The sequence below is a fragment of the Carassius auratus genome, unplaced genomic scaffold (assembly GCF_003368295.1).
Source record: "Carassius auratus strain Wakin unplaced genomic scaffold, ASM336829v1 scaf_tig00022436, whole genome shotgun sequence".
Lineage (NCBI taxonomy): Eukaryota > Metazoa > Chordata > Actinopteri > Cypriniformes > Cyprinidae > Carassius > Carassius auratus.
This window is the reverse complement of record NW_020525184.1, coordinates 36,276-59,414: the sequence shown is the minus strand read 5'-3', so window position 1 is coordinate 59,414 and position 23,139 is coordinate 36,276. Positions and strand designations below refer to the sequence as shown.

At 35.2% G+C, this 23,139-nt stretch overlaps 1 protein-coding gene and 1 long non-coding RNA gene across 2 annotated transcripts; both read left to right on the top strand.

The window, feature by feature from the left end:
• The first annotated feature begins 12,632 nt into the window (after positions 1 to 12,632).
• LOC113077374 (uncharacterized) lies at positions 12,633 to 14,604 on the top strand. Its single transcript, XR_003281317.1, has 4 exons — positions 12,633 to 12,807; positions 13,013 to 13,080; positions 13,878 to 13,895; positions 14,430 to 14,604. It is a non-coding gene; the product is annotated as an uncharacterized LOC113077374 (long non-coding RNA).
• A 6,800-nt stretch (positions 14,605 to 21,404) lies between these two features.
• On the top strand, positions 21,405 to 22,927 carry LOC113077372 (prostate stem cell antigen-like). The gene is made up of 5 exons (XM_026249778.1): positions 21,405 to 21,491; positions 21,566 to 21,685; positions 21,931 to 22,062; positions 22,376 to 22,483; positions 22,600 to 22,927. Exons 1-5 carry the CDS (start codon positions 21,443 to 21,445, stop codon positions 22,788 to 22,790), a joined length of 600 nt encoding a protein of 199 aa, XP_026105563.1. The 5' UTR covers positions 21,405 to 21,442; the 3' UTR covers positions 22,791 to 22,927.
• Positions 22,928 to 23,139: the final 212 nt, after the last annotated feature.

Here is a 23,139-nt window from a genome sequence, read left to right as displayed (position 1 = left end):
ACGTAACCAATATTTTACTCTGTGCCGCCATATTGCCAACAATTTATCGTTTTGAGGTCTCGCGTGGTTCTGTGTGATTGGACAACTTCAAGTTACGCCCCCGTCTTGCAGTCTGCAGAGGTACACGCTTGTGGATAGCAGCGGTAAGGAGGCCAAGCTTACCTTCGATAACACACATGATGGTGTTCAAAGCATTTTCACAAGGTAAGTTACAATAACTCTCTGTAAATGTTAACTGTTAACTAGCATGACATGGCTAGAAAATGAACTTAAGTTACCAGTGTATTAAAGCGTAACGTTAATCAGTTTAAATGTTGTACATCTAGGCTACATTGCATTTATTTGGTGACTCTGTTTGCAGTCAAACCTGCCTATGAAATGTTGGAGTGTGATCCTGCTTTGATTACAGGAATAAATTAGTTTAAAATATATTAAAATAGAGAAGTCATTTTAAATTGTCATAATATTTCACAATATTACTGTTTTTATTTATTTATTTTTTTATCAAATAAATGCAGCCTTGGTGAGCAGAAGATGCTTCTTTTAAAAATATTTAAAAATCTTACTGACCCCAAACTTTTGAAGGGTAGTGTATGTTGCCCCTGTGTATAGATATTCTGGAATCCTTAGGAATAGAGGTTGAGATATGACACGATTTCTTTATATTGTTACTGTCAGACATTACACCTGCACCTGAGATGGAAGATCCTGAGAATCCACCTCCATCACCGGACACTGTCCACACCACTCATGAGACTGAGCTGAAGACTTTGCTGGATAATAATTGTGGTTGTGTGCTGTGCTTTGACCAATGTGTCCAAGTATTGTTGTGAAGGTGTCATGTTAGAATTATACACCATGCTCACATCTAATATGTAAAATGTTTTTTTGTTTTTTGTTTTTCTAAAAAAAGATTTAGTAATGTCTCTTCTCACATGTAATATTTTTTTAGCCATGTCTGTAAATAAAATGCACAAAGATTGAATGTAATTCTGCCTCCTTTATCTTTATTAAGGAAGAATTGTGCAAAATCAGTGTTCTTTGGTTGCAAACACAATTACATAACTTAAATAGTAGTAACAACCAACTTAATTTCAGTTTCTTTACATATTTAACATGTAAATACATTTAGATTAATACATAAACATGTAAATACAATTAGATGAATACATTTATAAAGATTCGATAAAAATGATGAGAAACTGAAAATGTATGAGGTAGGTTGTGGGTGATAAGTCACAGACACATGACTCTTCTCTGGCTGGTGCGCTCCTGAGTCCCACGCAGTCTAAACGGAATCACTGTATAGGACAGTTCTGATTATCGCAAGCAAACATGTCATCAAGCTCTTCAGGCTGTCTGCAAAAGCACCACAACACAGCCTTTTCACATGCCCTTCTTTTGGGCTGGAGGGTGTTACCTTGACCAGACGCTCTGCTCGTAACGAGTCCTTTGATTCTCTTTATTTTCTCGTCATATCTCATCTTTGCATTATGATTTAGTTTTAGGCAGTATGCTCCGACAATGTTTTCTTTAGCCCGCTGCATTTTGTAGGATTATATTCAGTTTTCACGCTAATTTTTCATTATTTTCATGCCAGAACACTAGCCTGCTATGCCAGACGATTGCTGTGTCCAATTCAGGGTCTACATCCTTCGGAGGACGCATTTGAAGGATGTTACGTCACAGGCGCCGCGACGAAGGCTGTCCAATTCGTAGGATCCTTCCAAATGTATGAGGTGTATCTTGTGCAAAATCTGCTTACTTACTAAGGCAAACTGAGAGGAGAAACTAACGTGTATACGCTCGCCAGCCCGTCTGGCCAAATCCATAGTATTCAGGCGTCAGACGTAAGATATGAGACGTCAGACGTCACGGTCACGTGTTGGAGCTGCGCTCAAACTGCGCGGCGGCGGCGTAGCAAAAAAATTATTGTTTTTAACTTTGCGTCTGGATAACGTACGTGTGGATAAGCGTCTGGATAACGTACGCGTAGATAAGCGTCTGGATAACGTACGCGTAGATAAGCGTCTGGATAAGCGTCTGGATAACGTACGCGTAGATAAGCGTCTGGATAAGCGTCTGGATAACGTACATGCGTACATGACGTACATGACGTACGTGTGAATAAGTACATTAGTAATAATTTGGCGTTGTCCTATTTTGCTCTAAGTAAGGCTTTAAGGTAATAATCATGATAACAGCACCTAAAGTACACATCTGTCTCCTCAGTGGAATAGTCTGGGTCCAGGATATGCAGGTGCATATGAGCCCTGGCAGTTTTGGGACATAGCTGGGGGAGAACTTCTAATTAAAACAAGGGAACGAATAGAGCCATGAATGGGCCCGGCCTTTATCCAACAGCTTGTGTGAATTCTTTGCCCGAGTCGACTGGATACCGTGACTTTCTCTCTCTCTCTCTCTTCCCTATTACACAGCTATTAAAATAGTTCACTTTTGATTTTAATAGAAAAGTTGTCATTTCTATTTGTTTCTTTATTAAGTTAATTTTAAAATATGTTTGGAAAATTTTGCGTTTGGTAAATTCGAGTTTTTTTTTTTTTTAAAGGAACGAGCAAGCTGCAGCTCGTTCAGACAGTAAGTTGAGCATTAGATGTTTGATCAATTTATCCTTCTCAAACCAACAAGACTTGCCTAAAATAAACAGACATAATAGGCCTACACTTCATGCATTTCACAGTAGGCCTATTAATTTAAACATTTAACTTAGGAAAATGAGCACAGGCGCATATCCAATCGTTTGTGCGGAGAGTGAGCGCTTTGCAGGACATGGAGGAGCCAGCTTGCTTTTTTGTTTTAATGACAGTAAAAAATTAAAAATGCGCCGTCATTTTTGCTCATAAAGATAAGAGTATGCATCATTTGGAACTCCAAAGGGTCTACTTGTACATGTGTGCACTCACAATATCAACAAAACCTTATGCTTTTGTAAAATAAGGAAAACAAACAGGATGCGATTTCTTCTTGGTCTTTAGCAGGAGCGCTTCCCTGACATGATAAATATATCTATAGAATGCTTTTTGCGTTTTAAATTACTATTTTAAAACGTAATAATTCAAATCGAAAACAAAATCTCTTTCATCATGTAATTCTAAAGATGCATTTCTCTATAAAGGCAGAGATGGCAAGTCAGGTTCGTCAAATTCATTTTTGCAACATTGACTCTGAAGACATTATTTTATTATTAGATAATACAAATATATCGCCACTGGTTTTACATTTTTCGTTTTTTTTTTTCGCTGTGCCAAAATTGTGTTTTCATTCAGCAGCCTAAGGCAGCATTTTGTGCCACGTTCAAAAATAACTGAATAAATAAGATTAACGTCATAATTTAAGAATAAAGTCAAGCTTACGATAATAAAATTATGTTATATTGTGAAGTTAAAAAAAGTCTGTGGCATCGATCATTCTTTTAACTTTTTTTTAACTAACTCTGATCGATTCACGAGACATTCGTTTGTATTAAACTGTTCTGGGTCGGGTTTCCCGTTAACGATTGATCTTATCGCTTAAGAGCGTTTTCTACGAGTAATTTTACGATCGTTCGTTATTGTTTCACGTGCATTTCCCAAATATGCACGTAAAGCAATCTCACGTAGCCGTGCTTTAAAGGGGTCATGACATGGGTTTTTTATTTTATTATTATGGTCCCCTAGGTGCAATTATAGTATTACTATAGTTAAAAAAAAAAAAACTTTTAAAATGTAGTGAATTATGACATTTTCCCACCCTGTTTCTCATCCTTTGATTCAAACAGTCTGTTTTGGGTTGTTTCCCCTTTAAGAGTTCAGTGTTAACGCCCACTGTTATGATTGGCTAACGACATTTGACGGAACATTTGCGGATTGAGCGTAACTGTTTAGTAGCGAGTGATGCATTCGAAGCGATGGCTCTTGCAATGATAAAACCTTATATGTTTGAGCCGGAATCAGATGAGGAATCAGAGGAAAATGAACCATCACCACAACAACGAAGACTGGATCAGCCCGTGTCCACATGGAAAGTGAAACTATTTTGAATTAATAAAAAAATTGTAACCCGAGACACTTGAAAACGGTTTATTGTTGCATAATTATTCTATAGTTTAATATGCTAACAGTTCAACATTATTTACCTAATTTCAATGAAATGATAGGGTGTACTGCGGACAAAAATGCATGCACAGGCCATATTTGAAGATGCAGCATTGATAAGGCAACATTTTTAATCTTCTATTACATGTAGGCCTACTAGAAAGGCGACATATTTTCAAGATTCTCTTATACAAATAAACTGCATCCATTTTTCCCTGACGTCAGGATCTTTCGGCAGCGTATTCAAAGATGTTGTTTGTCCACAGCCAGGAACAGCACATCTGCGTGGCATTGTAATTTTCCTGTACACAGACCCACTCGCTGTCCGTCGACTGAACACTTGTGAGGCGCGCAGCGCGACAACGATCCGAAATGAGCGTAGTTGTCTTGTGCTGGAGGCGGTCATATGCAAATGGTTGGAACGTCACTTCGCACCGTGACGTCACTTCTTACCATGGATCCAGAACGAGGTGTATTTAGAGCTTGATTAAATAAATGGCTCGTTTATAATGGGGAGGACGTCTTAAGCTATGAAACTTGCAGAACGTTTTAATGGTACAAAGACCTCTTATATTCCAAAAGATCAAGGCAAATTTGGTTTCTCATTTCATGACCCCTTTAAGTGTTACTTAGGAGTTGCTATCCGTTTGTCAAGTGCTGAAATCTCACCTTAGAATGGCTCAACAGTAGTGCACGATTGCTTATTGATGTTAACCTAATGCTGCGTTCCAGACAGACAACTTGGATATAATAATTATAATTAATTATAATACAGTACACTATTATATTATAGTGTATTATACTTTACATAATCATATATAATTTACTTTATATACAGTATAGAGACAGAGAGAGAGAGAGAGAGAGAGACGTTATTGGTTTTATGAACTTCAGCAAGTCCCCCCCCCCCCAGTCTTTGAAGCATTTCCCACATTATTTCTTTTATTCGTTTTTTTTATTATTATTTTCAGTCATTTAATTTAGATGTGCTTCTATTTTTCCTCCCCCTTTTAATTAATTAATTTCTAAATGTCTAAAAAAATGAGCAGAAAAGAATACACGTCACACCGCTGTTTATCAATTTGCACTGGCTTCCAATTGCTGCTCACATAAAATTGAAGGCATTGATGTTTGCCTACAAAACTACCACTGGCTCTGCACCCATTTACCTAAATTTGTTACTTCAGACTTATGTGCCCTCCAGAAGCTTGCGTTCTGCAAGTGAACGTAGCTTGATTGTGCCATCCCAAAGAAACACAAAGTCACTTTATTGGACTTTTAAATTAAACGTTCCCTCCTGGTGGAATGACCTGCTCAACTCAATCCCAGCAGCTGAGTCCTTAGCCATCTTCAAGAATCGTCTTAAAATCCATCTCTTCCATCTTATCTTATCATGTATTATGCAATAATATGTATGTATGTATGTATGTATGTATGTATAAAGATATAAAGACCTCTAACACTACCTCTAACACTTCTTTTTATTTATTATATCATTTAAAAACCTATGCTACATAGCTATACTTTGTTAACCTAACTGAGTTATAGCACTTATCATTGCTCTTTTGTTGTTTTTGATTGCTTCCACTGTCCTCGTTTGTAAGTCGCTTTGGATAAAAGCGTCTGCTAAATGAATAATGTAAATGTAAATATAATCATATTTCGCTTGAATCAAGTTAAAGGTGTAATCTGCTGATTGTCCTGCAGGTAACCGCATAAATCTGTTTTCTTAAATACACTTAGGGCTTAACTATTACTCCAGAGCACCCGTAGATCGATGATTTTCAAGTGCTACTTAAGTTACGATGCTTTTGGGAAACAGACCGTGATATTAAGATCAGTAGTATGATCGTTTTTTATGAACTTCTTAGGCTTACGATGCTTTTGGGAAACAGACCGTGATATTAAGATCAGTAGTATGATCGTTTTTATGAACTTCTTAGGCTTACGAAGCTTTTGGGAAACTCAGCCCAGTTTTTTTTCAACATTCATTCAAATAGTAATGTTTATTTCGTGCTGCAAATATTGAAGAGGAAAATATAATTGATTCATATGCAGTTACCAAATTATCTCACTAAATTAAGCATAAAAAGCTTTAAAAAAGACGTTTATTGTTGGTACGTAGTTTTTTGCATATATGTCCGGAACTGACTCGCTATGACAGACTCCCTGTGATCATAAGGCTTCAGTAGACATCAACACAAAAGTAGGCTACTATATAGTACCGACTTATTTTAATAGACATAATACTTGAAAATGAAAATGTGTCAAAACAGTTTAAAAAAATTTCAAATAGGCATATATAAACGTATTAATTAATTATCAATATATAGGCTATTAATTTGAACATGTAGAGTAGCCTACAAGAAAATGCTCTTGTAATAAGGAACTGGTGCTCTGCATTTAACCCATCCAAGTGCACACACACAGCAGTGAGAAGTGAACACACACCCGGAGCAGTGGGCAGCTACAGATCCAGCGCTGGGGAGCAACTGGGGTTTCAGTGCCAGGGTACTGAGTTCAGGGTACTGAGGGTGGAAGAGAGCGCTGTTCATTCACTCACTCCCACCTACAACTCCTGCCAGCACCGAGACTTGAACCGGATACTTTCTTGTAAGTAGTCCAAGTCTCTAACCATTAGGCCACAAACTTGTGCAAACTTCTATGTCAAAATCAAATTCTCCAGTCAAAAACCCTTACATGATCTATCAATATCAAACTTTGGCCTCAGATGACAAAACCTACAGTACAAATACACACACTACAATTGTTTAGCTTCCTTAAATATAATAAGTTATCTTTACTTAGTTGTTATACTTACTAGGTTTTATTAAGTTACACAATTTGCTAATTTTAAGGCGAATAGAACAACATGCTGCAATGAGTAATTCTTAAAAATATTCAAGTAGCTACAACAAAACAGATGACATTAATTCACCAGTGAGAGGCAGCAGTGCGCTAATGTGCAACAGGAACAAAACAACAGAAGAAGAAATAAGGACCGTGAGCATGCGCAGCAAGCAAAGTTTTGAAGCTGCGTCGAATTTGCTTAAACTAAAAAGTAGAAATACTGTTTACATTTCACCTCTGGACAAAGAATGATTGATTACTTCTACACAATAATAATAAGGTAAGTAAAAAAAAATAGTGTGTGGATGTATCTTTCTGTGTGCTGCTAATTTGAACTGACTAACATTTTCTCCTTGTCAGCACCAGTGTTAGCAACAGGGAGCAACGATCTTTGCTATTCTGCTATTAGAACAAAAACTATAGAAATACACAACTTGTGGCACATTTGGGTAAAGGTAAAAACTTTTAAAGACTTTTTTTTTATTTCATTTCTCAAATTGAAAAATGTTTTACTAGTTAAAAATGAAAGCATGTAAATTCCGAAAAACAATTCAAGAACATGCAAGAAGTCGTCAATATGATCTTTATGTGCCACTTATAGTATTAATTGTTAACAGTAATCGTTTGCAAAATTTCCTCTATAATTTTATAACACTTGTGAGGCTTTGGCCACTTTTTAGGTTAAAGTCATTTTTCAGTTTACAAATGTATTTTCATCATTTTAATACAATCATAGTCATTGCGTAACCAGACTAAAAGGTTTAAACTGAATGAGCTCGTTATTTTGCAGTAATTAATTCTTTGCTGTGTTAAAAAACACAGAGTACTGTAACAGAAGAAATGCTGCCTTTGAATTGGTTTTATTACTGATGCCTCAAATAGAGATGTATAGAAAATTTATTTCTATTGTTAAAAATGCAAATATCAAGAAATGAATGTGTCCTTGTTCTACAATTCACAACATTAGTGGAACTTGATTTAATATGAAGAATTATTTTTCATATTTAGGAAAAAAAGCTTGTGTCATCTGTCTTCTCTGAGCAGCGCTCTTGTGATCACTGGTCTCAGTATAATAAAGGTGAGATATTTCAACAGCAGTAGAGCCGTTTTTGACTCAATCATGTGCTATGTTTTATTTGCAATTTCAAATAATTTATTGCAGATCCAGAATACCTGTAACCATATTTCCGTATTTGTAACTGTGTTTCTTTTCACATATCTAAGAGTACACTTCACATCCTAGAACCCATAAAATGTATGATGCTACCTTAAATGTTTAATAGTTTTATTATATTTATTAATAATATTTAAAATAAACAGCGCTTATTGACTTCAATGACTTCTTTATTGACACTTAGAAAAGATTTGACAGAACTACATACCCATCTGAGGCCTACCTGTTTTAATTCATGATCCCCCGGATACTTCTACAACTAACCTGCTTGGTAAATTCTCATAGTTAGTAACACCATTTTAGAAAAAAAATGCCTGTGTATTTGCTGGTATATTACTGAGATACCTTTATAAAGATTAATGTTGATTACATACCTAGTTCAATCAAAAATGAAAAACGTGCCATTTAATCTCCCTCCTGTCAATCTATTCCATAAAAAAACTGTGCATCTTCCTGACACGGATGAAGATATTTAACCCAAATCTCTGACACCCAAGAAACCATCAAATCAATCCATTTGAATGGAGCCGATTAATCTACTTTTTGGGCCAAACTGTTCAATGAATTGTAAGGAGAAGTTTCAGTTATATTTCGACTTGAACTCTGTTAGGCATGGACTGGTGAACTGTTCTTGATCCAGAACTCTTATCTGAACACACTGAACGTGCTGTAGAAAGCCTAGATGGTAGTCACTGCTCAGGGTTGGTCATTTGTTTTTGCCTAGCCACCAGTTTCTCTGCAGCTGGGCAACATGCTATTTGAGTTAAGTAAACTAGGTAATACTAAAATTAAAAATAAATATTTAATCTTTCGTAACGTGGGTGCTTTTTACATCAGGTTCGATATCTTAACTATTGCATTACTAAGGCAATGACTGACACATTTATGTTGCATTCAAAAGAGCTCTGTTAACACCCTAACAGTGAAAAATTAAACCATATCCGTATTAGCACAGAATGGAATGGTTAAGCATTGAGAATTAAGAATGGTTTGGCCTGACAGTGGAAAAGAGGCTCAAATATTTGAAAGAGACGTAATTGCTATATTATCAAGTGTCTAATATTTTGGGTAAATAGACATTCAGTTAAAGGACAGAAATTTATTTAGCTGAAAATGTCTTTATTTGTGTTCTGAAAATAACTTAAAGTCATGGGTGAGTAAATGATGACATGAATTTCAAGTTTGGGTGAACTAACCCAATGTTATGGCAGTGTAGGCAAGACAGAAAACACTGAAAACTGATCATCCACATTTCCATGCTAATATTGTTTTTATTTGGTTTTATACAGGTGTCTGATGCTGATGCAGTCTGGGCACTAGTATCTGTTGGCTTGCTGACTATCACTGACGATGAAGTACTTCTCCAAATCTTGACCCAGTGTCTTCTGCCATCATTGTTCAGGGTAGTACTGCAAAGAATAGTCTCCAGGGTCTGCCTCCAACATTTGCTTCCCGACCACCATGTGCTACGCTTGCATCACTACATGTGGGTTACCCTGATACTGTGAAGAAAACCTACAATATGATGCTTGACTTGGGACAGAAAAAAAAAACATTGGCAACTTGTGTGGCCAACTCATTGCCGTATTTAAAATCATTGTACTGCTACCTCCATTGTTTAACATAACTAAAAGCAGATTGTTTTTGCTTTGTTTCAAAATTTTTGTAATACGAGTTAAAACTACATTGAAAAAAATATATCATCTTTAACTTTGAACTGTCACTACATTTGATTTAGGGTAATTATGTGTGTGAAGAATAGAACATTGTTGTCATGAATTTGTAATAGATTTTTGAAGTATTTAAGTTACTAGAGTAATGGTAACTTTTTTTTTTTAAAGGCAATTGGTCAAAACTAGATTTCTGTTCAAGTAAATACAACTTAGAAATTCCAAGTTGCAGGAAATGTTACTTGATTTAGCTAAATTTAAATGAGTTGTTTGAAATACGTACATAGTATAATGTACTTAATTTAGTTGTTGGAAATAGTAATTCTGAGTTACACGTTTACAACACTTATAAATAAACCTTTGTTAGTACAAATTACTATTCTTATTTCACTTTACTTGTTTTTTTTTAAGGTTTACTCATTATAATTTACAGTGCAGACAAGCACATGCCCAGTGCACACTAGTGAGATAAATTCAAAACACTGTAATTGTAATAAAGTACTGTAACTATACTGTACTACACTGTGTGATTCTTTCAGCTCTCTCTCCAGTGCTAGGATGCATTTTTAAAGCAGTCACCTGTGCTACTGAATGCTTGCTTATGGATAATTGTGTGTTATTTGAGTTCATACTGTGACAATAGAGTTAACTATTTGATGTGTTTGTGTTTTATGACTGATACTTTGGAGAAATCATAAAAAAAATTGTAATGTGTGTATATATGAATATTATAATTTCTAAACTACTAAATTATTAAAACATTACATGATTGAAGTGTTTACTCATGGCCCATGGTCCATTGTTAATTTCGAATTTGGCCTTTGGATTTAACTATTAGTGCATTAAGACATTTTTCAATTTATGTTTTCTGGTGGACAAAACACTTGAACCTATACAAATGTTGTCTTTTTGGTTTATACTGTCCTTATCTTGGTGCCATTAGTTATATATGATGCTTACAAGAAAGCTGTGAATTGGTTGTTCCTGGTTGTTGTTTTACATGTGCACTTCTAAATAACATTGTAAGTTCATTGATTAGATATACTGCAGTTTAATTTTAATTTTACTCATCATATTTTCGTCAGCATCCTGAAGATTATGAAATATGTGGGGATTTGGAGGAGCTAATTGTTATAACATGCAGGTTTTTCTTTCTTTTTGCTCCCAACAAAAAAAAAGGAAAAAAAAAACACTTAACTACAGCACTTAAGGCATTTGACAAAATCACACACACAAATGGAAAAAAAAAGATATTAAAAAGGACAAGGCGCTTGACGTCACGTAGCTTCTCACGCGAGAAGGGGGGCGACGAAAGTGTCGCGCTTCTTATCACCCCAGACAGCAAGCCAACATTGAATAAACATTGTTTTTCCATCTGAATCATCATTATGGTTGATATTGAAATTTCAATGCAAAATAAATGTTGAATCAACATTATCATATCGATTAAAACCTGATGTTATTAATGTTGATGGCAACAATATTGGAACAACATTGATCCATAGTTATCTTTATGATTGATTAAGCATTGATATTTGGTTACCGGGTGATCCCTGAATGTGTTGAAAAGTAATTGATTTATAGTGGACAGAGAAATGATGCTGTTGTTGAAAAGTCATCGAAATATAGTTGACCGGGAAATATGATAGAAAATGCATCGAAATATAGTTGACCAGGAAATATGATTGAAAATGCATCGAAATATAGTTGACCGGGAAATATGATTGAAAATCCATCGATTTTTGGTTGACCGGGAGATCAACGGGTGGTATACCCAACGTACTGCACCGGACACAGCTCATTTCTGGACCCTTGGCACAAGTGTACAGGTAAGCTTGCTTAATATTCGATATGAACCCAGACAGCACAGGCACGCGGTGTGTTTTTATACAGTCTGTGGGCAGCTGAAGAGACTGGCTCATTTTCAAATAATGTTACCGTTAACTTGTTTAGACAACGGTCACGGTAAATTAATGTTAAAGCCTTGAGTTTCCAGCAGTTTCTCGGAGGGAAAATGTAAAAGCGGTTTATTAAAGAGAAGTCCTGACTGCTTTTTCGTCGTGTTTTTCACTCTTTTACAGACTGCCAGAAAGAATCCGTCTCTATAGTGAGTGATTATTGAATGAGGCTGTACATTATAAATGTAATGTTTTAACTCGAGATGTTTGTTTGTGTGAATGCTGTGTGTGCGGTGAGTTCTGCGCGAGCGGGGAGCAGAGTTGCCATGGAAACGGCGGGGCGTCAACAAAAAAACCGTTACTGGCAAGCAGTAATCTCCGTCTCTTGCTGCGGTTTACGCTGTTTTAGGTAAGTTTAGTCGCTAAAATCACACAAATATGATATACAAATGTTTCTGACAAGTTTCTTACTTGTTATTGACATGTTTCAATTAAATTTATTTTATAGAAATGGTTTAATGTCTTCGAAAAGTCCTTTAGCGTCTTAGCAGTTTTCAGGTAACCTTAGGCTAATTTTGAGCTCTTGTTGATGAAACTCTGGGCTTTTCATCAAATCTTCGTGTGTGTATGAGATATTTTGATGGCTCTGAATGTTTTGCTGTTGATTTGTCAGTGTATTTTTTTGGGAAAAGGCTGATTTACTGAATCGATGACGTCACTTACACTGAGAGTGTAACGTTAATCGGCTGAAAACAAGTTCACATGAGTGTTTATATTTCATGATAAACAGATATTAATACAAATTGTTCTGTGATTTCAGGAGGACAGAAATAAACTATACAGAACAAAGTGAAACTCCAAGATTTTTGAAAAGAAAATTGGTGAAATATATTCTGAAAAAGGCATATTAATGTATTTCATGAGCTTCTTCAGTAAATCTGTATTTCTAAGTCAGTATCTCCCTTCAGAAATGTGGCTGAAGGGAGATACTGACTTAGAAATACAGGTGAACTCATGAAAAGAAGCTCATGAAATACTCATGAAAGAAGCTCATGAAATACATTAATATGCCTTTTTCAGAATATATTTCACCAATTTTAAGGAGTCCCTGACATCAAAACGTAAGTCACACTCAACCTAAAATTAAAAATATAGATTCTGTTATTTTAAGATTATATTATTAGTAGTAGAATTTGTATATTACATATGTTATTATTGTTGTTATATATATTATTCTGTCTTTTATCTGCATTTTACCTCTGCTTTATCTTGTTTCCTTCTAATGAACCTGGAACTGCAGAGTAAATATTGTTGTCTCTGTGTCAGATGGCTTGTTTTGTTCCTGGACTCTTCAGTGATGATGAGCAGAGTCTGAGTGAACCTCCTGTCAGACAGTGAGTACCCTGAGTACCCTGGGGTTTCAGTCAGGGCCTTCAGTAAACAACTGAATCAAACAAAATCCTTAATGGTTAATAGTTACTAGTTAATATATTATTAATCACTTATAAATCATTGAAATGTCAACATTGTACTATTATCTCAATAAACATTATAAATAATTTACAAAGCTTTCTGCACCCCCTAATCTATAAAGTGTAAACTACTCATCAGTTGTACTCATCGGCTTTCATTTGCTTTTGGATGTTTGCGTCACAAGTGATACAGCATTGTACTTGCACAACTATTGTACTTCATTTTAATACCCAAACCCGGACCTCTGACACGCTTGGCAAAAGTTCTACCACTGAAACATTTGAGCTGACAAACAGATATATTGTAGCTTGATATTCACTATAGGAAGAAAGTGCAGCATAAAAAATAGCATATTTCAGCATTAAAATCCCTTTAACATGTATGGTGATCTGAGAGGCCGGGGGAGTCCAGTTAATGGGGCGTAATTCATTAGCTTTAATGAGAATTGTATATTTTATAGGCCTACATTAAAGTGTATTTCGTTTTTTATATTTTACATTTATTTCTTGAATGCTACTATAACATCAACTGTAGCTGAAAAGAATCAACCACTGTATATTTAATTTGTATATTATGTTGTTTATATTCTTTGTTTTTATATTTTTAATAACAGATTGGTTACCTGAGTACATATGTATAAAGTACAGTCACACTGTATGATTGTGAATTTTAATTGCTGTTTTTAACAGAGATTTTTGTCTTTTCTGTTCTTTTACAGATCACTATTGCACACCAAGTAAGCAAAACAATATTTTTGATTTCATTTTATTTTATTTCTGCAAACAACTTGCACCACTTGCAATTGGTTTTCCAGCCCAAAACCTCATCAAAAACTGAATGCAACGGTTTTTGTCTATGAGTATTTTGTCAAAACATCTTTTGTCTATGGTAACTCTAATCTACATTAACTATTTAATTAGTATCCAGTTATTTATATTAAATTTGTGGTGTTAACAACTACTTCTGAACCAATAAAATAATAAAAAAACATTTTTGAGTCAATTGGCCTCATACATTTTCCTTATGAAAGAGGTCACTGCAAGCTAATCCTTTTTGCCTCCTTTTAATTCGAATACACCCATGAACAACCAGTTTTGAAAAGTGCTTTGAATATAGGGGAAATATGATCTAGCCTACAACACGAGAACTTATTGCCTTATCCGATCATTGAAAAATCATAGGCCTAGGCTACTGAATTTGTTCAAATATATGTTCTGTTTAACTTAAATGCTAAATTTGTTTTGCATTGTGATTTCATCTTCTGTTTTAGATGCTCTTACTCAGCAGATGGGGACAGCTACCATCACCCAATTTTCACCCAAAAGTGGCTGCGCTATGCGCCAGACCGGGCAGGAGGGACTGGACGACAACTTATGCAGGCATCAGATGACAATGAAGTGTAAATAAAGAGTAGAGGCTAATAAACAGGAATTTGATTTTAAATAGTGTGGTGTGTTCTGTGTTTTATACAAGATTTTAAATGTTCTATTAATTTTTAACATCCTGGCTGTAGATAAAGCAGGCTATTTAATTTATGGCATTACATTTAAAATTAACATTTAAAAATGATTGAAATTCCATTGAAATCACGTTGATCCTTAGTTCAGTTGAAATTTCAACATTGTTTCAATATTCCTGATAATTGAAATACCATTGAAATTCCGTTGATCTATGGACAGAATTTCAACATTGTTTCAATATTAAATCAGGGTGCAAAATGATGTTGGATCAACATCAGAGTTCGATGTTGATTCAATGACTTAATGTTGACAACGGGATGTTGATTCAACATAGTTTCAATGACTGTTTGCTATCTGGGACACGTCTTTGGTCACGGCAAGGTACGCGACGATCGACACGATGATTGCTTAGTTTGCAAATCAAATGCATAAACCACACCCCATACAAATGCGGCCCACAAATGCGTCCTCCTTTTCCCCGAATTCGAAGGATGGGTGTGGTGGATCCTTTCGTGTCCTACCTATCCCATAATTCTTTTCGGCAGGACGAAGCGAGCGGTAGCGGAGTGGGGGAGGAGTATTATTTTCGATGTTTTTTAAAAACTGGCTTTTCAAAAATATATATTTTCAGTGGTTTTCTAGTTAGGCATTTTGTTTTAGCGTTAAGCATTTTTTTACATGTGTACGTGTATATGTAAAAAAAAAAAAAAAAAAAAACGTTTACTTTTGTAAACTAGCTTCTTCCTTACTGCCTGTGTGAATATCCCCTTACACACAGCTTATTTGTTAGTGATTGAAGCTGTTTTAACGCTTCTAAGGACGAAAGAGCAGACAGAAGTGTTTATAAAGCTCCGGGGAGAGAACGATGAGCTCTTCACCGGCGTCTTGCTTGGCGGCTGTCACGGTTGCTAGGCGACAGGATATGAGCAACGGTTAAGGGAGGGAACTGAAAGAAGGGTAGGCTGTCCAAATTCACAAACACCGACTTCCGGTTTTTGCGGTCGTCGGAGGACCCATCCTCCTTCAACCGGGTAGGAAGGATCCTAAGGAGGATGCAGACCCTGAATTTGGACACAGCTGATGTTAACTGGCCAAACATACCCATAATTCTTTGCATTCGGATGACGTTGCCGCCCAGTTGGTCACATGGGTTAGCGATCTGTTATAGGTGTTCAGCTGGAAGAATTAACGATTAGAATAAGAAGTTAAGCAGGCTAATTCAACGTTAATGGCTATGAAGTCACTGCTATCTTAGTCTCTGTTACTAATGTTACAAATTTTATCGGACTTGATAGCCATTAATGTTGAATTAGCCTGCTTAACTTGTTATGCTAATTATTCATATGATCATCTAATGCATTTTCATCCCGCAACTCCTTGCCGTCAACTGGGAAATACACATAAATACATACAGCCAGATGGAGGTACCGTGATCTAAGCCTAGAACGCCCCCTGCTGACGTTTTATCGTAGGCTACACAGACATGTTTTTCCAAAATGTGAAACACTTCAATAATTAATGAACCAGTCTGCACACTACTACAGGCTATCTTAAAATCAGAATCAGAAATACTTTGATCTTTATTGATGTTGATAACCCGGGGGACAATTCTTGTGTCACAGTTGATGTGCACATCAAGACATTTAAAGGAATATAAATAATAATAGAAGTTGGTAAATAAACTAGTAGCCTATATACATGTAAAAAGTATAAAAATATGCTATAAAATATGAAGAAGAATTATAAAGGACTATGGAAATGCAGCCTACAAGATTTATATTACTGTATTAACAGAATTGAATTGATTGTGATGAACAGTACTAGTAAATAAATAGAAACAGAACTGCAGCAAATTCTATTACACTGAATATTAGAACAGATAATATTGCACAGAATGTGAAGTATTACATTGCACTACAGTACAGGGTCCAGTTTAATAACAAAGGGTCCATGTGTCAGACACTTCACTATCTTGAGGCCACGACTTAGCTTATCTTGAGGCCACGAGTTAGCTTATCTTGAGGCCACGACTTAGCTTATCTTGAGGCCACGAGTTAGCTTATCTTGAGGCCACGACTTAGCTTATCTTGAGGCCACGACTTAGCTTATCTTGAGGCCACGACTTAGCTTATCTTGAGGCCACGAGTTAGCTTATCTTGAGGCCACGACTTAGCTTATCTTGAGGCCACGGCTTAGCTTATCTTGAGGCCACGACTTAGCTTATCTTGAGGCCACGAGTTAGCTTATCTTGAGGCCACGACTTAGCTTATCTTGAGGCCACGACTTAGCTTATCTTGAGGCCACGACTTAGCTTATCTTGAGGCCACGACTTAGCTTATCTTGAGGCCACGACTTAGCTTATCTTGAGGCCACGAGTTAGCTTATCTTGAGGCCACGACTTAGCTTATCTTGAGGCCACGAGTTAGCTTATCTTGAGGCCACGAGTTAGCTTATCTTGAGGCCACGACTTAACTTATCTTGAGGCCACGAGTTAGCTTATCTTGAGGCCACGAGTTAGCTTATCTTGAGGCCACGAGTTAGCTTATCTTGAGGCCACGAGTTAGCTTATCTTGAGGCCACGAGTTAGTATCTTGAGGCCACGAGTTAGTATCTTGAGGCCACGAGTTAGTATCTTGAGGCCACGAGTTAGTATCTTGAGGCCACGAGTTAGTATCTTGAGGCCACGAGTTAACTTATCTTGAGGCCACGAGTTAGTTTTTTTTTTTTTTTTTTTGACAAAGTGGTTCCAGAAGGGCTCCGTACAAATGGCAAAAAAAAAAAAAAAAACTTTGGTTTAATGTTGTAACGGTTGCTTTAATAAAGTTTAAAACAGCAGGTGGCAGCAGATGATCTTTTGTAGACCTAGACCTTTGTACCTGTTGACATCAAACAGCCCAATATTATTTTATATCAGAACTATGTTGTATTTATGTGCTCTTCCTCTATTAATACTATTTTTTATGTTTTTCAAATATGTTTGAAAAATCAAATATGTTTGAATTTGCTAATCAAAGCTGTATCTATTTGATAAAATTTTTTATTGTAATATACTTTGAAATATAATTTATTAATGTGAAGCAAAGCTGAATTTCCAGCAGTACTCCTGTGTCAGTGTCACATGATTGTTCAGAAATCAATCTAATATGCTGATTTATAATCAGTGTTGTAAACAGTTGTGTTGCTAAACATTTTTGGGACCTTGTGATATTTTTTTCAGGATTAAATTACAAAGTTTTTTAAAAGTTTTAAAAATAATAATAATACATAAACATAAAAGTTTAAATGAACAGTGTTTACTCAAAATATATTAAATAAATGTATATATATATATATATATATATATATATATATATATATATATATATATATGTGTGAGTGTGTGTGTGTGTGTGTGTGTGTGTGTGTGTGTGTGTAATCATGGGTATTTTTATCATATTCTACAATCTTCCTTTTTATAGGCACAATTATAAAAAAAGTAGTTCTTAAGTAGTTTTTAATCAGCTGAACAAATACTTAAACTCAAATGGATATCGGTGCTGGTATTTCTAGATCTCAGTGCTGTGTTTGACACTGCTGATCATAACATACTACTAGAGAGACTGGAAAACTGGGTCGGGCTTTCTAGGATGGTACTCAAATGGTTCAGGTCATACTTAGAAGGTAGAGGTTATTATTGTGAGTCTAAGAGAGCATATGTGGATGTCCATGACATGTGGAGACCCCCAAGGCACAATTCTTGCACCACTCTTGTTTAACCTGTATATGCTTCCACTAAGTCAAATAATAAGAAAAAACAAAATTGCCTATCACAGTTATGCTGATGATACCCAGATTTAAATAGCCTTATCTCCAAATGACGACAGCTTCATTGACTCCCTCTGCCAATGCATTGATGAAATTAATAGTTGGATGTGCCAGAACTTTCTTCAGTTAAACAAGAAAAAAAGTCATAGCATTTAGTAACAAAGATGAAGTGTTCAAGGTGAATGCATAACTTGACTCTAGGAGTCAAACAACTAAAAATCAAGTCAGGAATCTTGGTGTGATTCTGGAGACAGACCTTAGTTTCAGTAGTCATGTCAAAGCAGTAACTAAATCAGCATACTATCATTTAAAAAACATTGCAAGAATTAGATGTTTTGTTTCCAGTCAAGACTTGGAGAAACTTGTTCATGCCTTTACTTTAACAGAGCACTCAGATCATTAGGATCGAGTCAGTTAGAAATACCAAGGGTTCACACAAAACAAGGGAGTTCACCTTTAATCACTATGCCGCCCGCAGCTGAAATCAGCTTCCAAAAGAGATCTGTCACACGCCTGGACTCATTTAGTGTTTTTGCCCCTGTGACCCAGTTTCTGTCTTCCGTATTTGGTTTGATTAGTTCCCAGGTGTGTCTATTCTCTTCCTCGTGTGTTAATGTCCCTGTTAATTTAGTGATTCCATCCACCTGTGTTTCCTTATTATCCTTTGTACTTAAACCTTTTCCTTTCAGTTCAGTTTCGTCGGGTCTGCTTGCTACTAACCAACTCCCTCACATGCTACTTACGTGTGTCTTCCTCTGTGATCCATGTTGGGATAACTCCTATGTTGGAAAATAAAACCTTATTTCGTTTATCCTCGGCTCCGTGTTCCTTCCGGCAGCGCAAACCGTGACAAGATCAGATATGCTAAAACACTAGTCAAATTTAAATCTAGACTCAAAACTCACCTGTTTAGCTGTGCATTTATTGAATGAGCACTGTGCAATGTCCGAACCGATTGCTCTGTATATTTGTACAGTGCATATACTGTATATTTACGTATTCACTGTATTTTAAGTAAAATCATTTTCTGTTTTTAACTGTTTTAAATTCATTTGAAATAAGTCCATTTTAAAATAATTTCCAAAGTTTTAAAATTGCTTGTTTTTATTTTTGTATTATTTTTCTTCATGATTATTTAACTTTCTTTTAGGTTAAGCATTTTGAATTACCATTGTGTACGAAATGTGCTATATAAATAAACTTGCCTTGCCTATCTGTAATTTAATTTATACAATAAGAAAAAAAATTCATTGATGCATCATACTTTTTAGTTCATGCCAATTTACTTTAAATGGGCAAGTAATCCAGCTGGTTGACTCATGTATCTGCTTAGTGAATGTTCATATGAAAAAAAAAAAAAACACTAAAAGTTGCAAATGTATTTCTTAGTATGATTGTTAAAGGGTTAAAAAAACATTAACAATCTAAGATTTAATATTTATTTTAATGTTGAAACCTTTGTACCTTACCTCTAAGTATATGGTGACTGTTAGTACTTTAGAGTAGTAAAATGTCCCCTTAAGTACTACTGTGAATCTTACAGTGGTAAATAAGGTACCCTCATTTTAAGGGTACTGCCCCAGTGACAAGCTGTTGTTCTCCTAAAGGTACAAATGTTGCACATTGTTTTCTGAGAGTGTCGGTTGGCAGATGAGATACAGATCTTATAAAATATATATGAACTTATGAAACAGAAACCTGATTCAAAATTTGTGGGGGATTTATGAGAAAAGGAAACCTTTGGTTATCGTGGAACAGGATGTTTCATGTCCCACCCAGTGTGTGTGGATGCAGTTAATAAGGAATTCCGCCTGTTGTAATCCTTCACCGAAGTTGCCCAACACTGCTTTAGGGGATAGTTCATTTTAACAATATTGTATGCTGTATATATATATATATATATATATATATATATATATATATATATATATATATATATATACATATATATATACACATATAACATTCCATCCTCATCAAGTTAATACTGAAATCATTCGATAAACTAATTTTCTTCTGCAGAATATAAAAAGATACTTTTACCCTCTACGGTATGCAGTATGATAAAAATGAGGAAAAAAATATTTGTTATGTTTTTCCTGCTTAAAATTGGACACTATAACATCAATAAATATTTTCATTATTGTTAAATGTATTTATTTTTTTAAAGTTGGTTGACTCGAGAAAAATTCTACCATAATTGATAAATTAAAACATTTGTCATTTTCATGCAGAAACAAAATAAATATATTTATTGAAAACAAATTTCTTTAACCAAACACTCCTACAAACAAATTGATCTACTTTTTAATGTATTGCAGATCTCATATTTAATACATATTAACATTTCATATGCAGCTGTTGCTCTCGGGAAACATTGTGGATCAAAAGTATAACCAAACTATCATATCTGTTATCATACCAAAACATTATATTCAGTGCTGTTTCAAAGTAAAAAGTAAAAATCATCATATCCTATATGCACCTTGCAAAGCACATATACATAAACATGAACGCATGCACGCACACACGCACACACACATGCACATGCATGTAACGTCTCCTGAAAGCTGATGAAGCAATTTCTTTTTAAAAAAAATTCAGATATAGTAAGTGAATTACTATTCTTACAAATGCATTATAAATGCATTTGCATTTCTATGAGGCACATGGCATTACTAGAATGTTGGGGTCCAAACAACACTGAACCCATCTTCTTTTGGGTTCCGCAGAGGATAAGTCAAACAAGTTTGGAAAAAAACACAAGCAGCTAATGACAGAATGTTCATTTTGCAGTGAACTATCCCTTTTAAGATGGTTAGTTTAAGCAGACCTGTACATTCCATGTAATTCCTTACTCCTCCCTTAATAATTAACGGGCAAGTAAGTGATGCAAGCTGAAGTTTCATTTTCTAGAAATGTTCTATTAAGCTTTCATTTCTCATGAAGACCCTCCTATTTGAAAAGCTATAAAATGAGTGCTGAAACGGACGTTATTTCATTCACATCCTGAACGAAGATGGATCTGCAAGTCTCAGCTTTTCTTCTGTTCCTTCTTTTCACTGCAGGTACAAAGACAAATAGTGTTTGTACTGATATCGGGTACAAATACAGATTATTGATATCTCTCTTTGTTTTAAAGGACACACTTTCAGCTGTTATGAGTGTATGGGTCTGACGGGGTCTTGTTCAGGTCAGACGGTAAAAACATGTCCCAGTGGATCTTACAAGTGCATTAGTGCAACATCTGTGGTACAAGCTGGTAAGTCCTCAACGTAACTTCTCAAGGAACTGCTGAATTCCTCACAGAATTTATGTTTGCAATCACAGATTATTCTATTTAGATCTCTGCTATTGAATTTGTTTCTCTCGGATTATAACATTATAATTTGTATTAGAATCTCATCAATATTTGAAACAAGAAATTCTACATTCTGACATTTATAAATATATTTTCTGTCAAAATAATGTGTTAAACTGGTCTTTCCTGAATCACTCATGTTTTAGGTGGCATCAGTGCTAAAGTGAAAGCTAAAGACTGTATTGCTGACTGTCCAAATGGATCCATGAACATTGGTTTATTAAAATCATCATTTGCGTGCTGTAACACAGACCAGTGTAACGTCCAAGACGCTCCAGGTATCGTACTCTACTGACCAAATGCAAATAACTATCTATAAGATCCAATTCAATTTTTCTTACAAAGGACATTCAATGACATTCCATTCAGGAAATACAATGCAGAGTGCACCTTGTCAGTTATGAATAGATTGAGTGGAGCAGCTTACAGAGTGTTAATTCATTAATGTTATATTTTGTCAAAAAAAAAAAAAAAAAAAAAAAAATATATATATATATATATATATATATATATATATATATATATATATATATATATATATATATATATATATATATATATATATATATATATATTTGTTTTATCCCGTAGATCCTTCCAATGTCCTCAATGGAAAAACGTGTTACTACTGTGATGAGAAGAGCTGCTCAAACATATTGAAGTGTTCAGGGAGTGAAGACCGCTGCATTAAAGCAAAAGGTGAGAATCTGGAAAAGAAACAAGTTATTTTATCTCTCTTATGTTTTAGCATTTGATAAAGATAACAAATACCGATTTAATATCTTGTAAAAAACACTTTTCTTTCTTTCCATCAGGTACTTTAGGTGGCCAGACAATGGTTGTAAAAGGCTGTGCCTCTAAATCTGTCTGTGATGCTGAATCCTGGGATACAGATTTTCAGGGAGTCTCATGCTGTGAGGGGAATCTGTGTAACGGTGCTCAGAGCGTCTCTCAGAGCTTCCTGTTCCTCTGCTGTTCTCTGCTCTCCTTCATCCTGCTGCACTGAATCCAGCAGATCTTCACATCTACAATCAGACACACTGCACTGAATATAGAAAGCTTGTATTTTCTCTGTACAATGCATCTTTTGTGTCCTGGTATGTTTTTTTTTTTTTTTTTGATGTGACATTTTTTTAAATAAAATACTACATTACCTCTTTTCTGCATTAATATTTTATAAAGCTTGTTATACTTAAAAAAAAATCTGAAATATTACAGAAATGAAAATACAAACTCGTTAATTACACAACAAAAAAGTATGATAATTATTCAATAATGCAAACAAGATTTGCATTATAGATAGGTCATGAAAGCAGTAATAGGAAATTTAAGCTACATTGAGAAGTAACATTTAA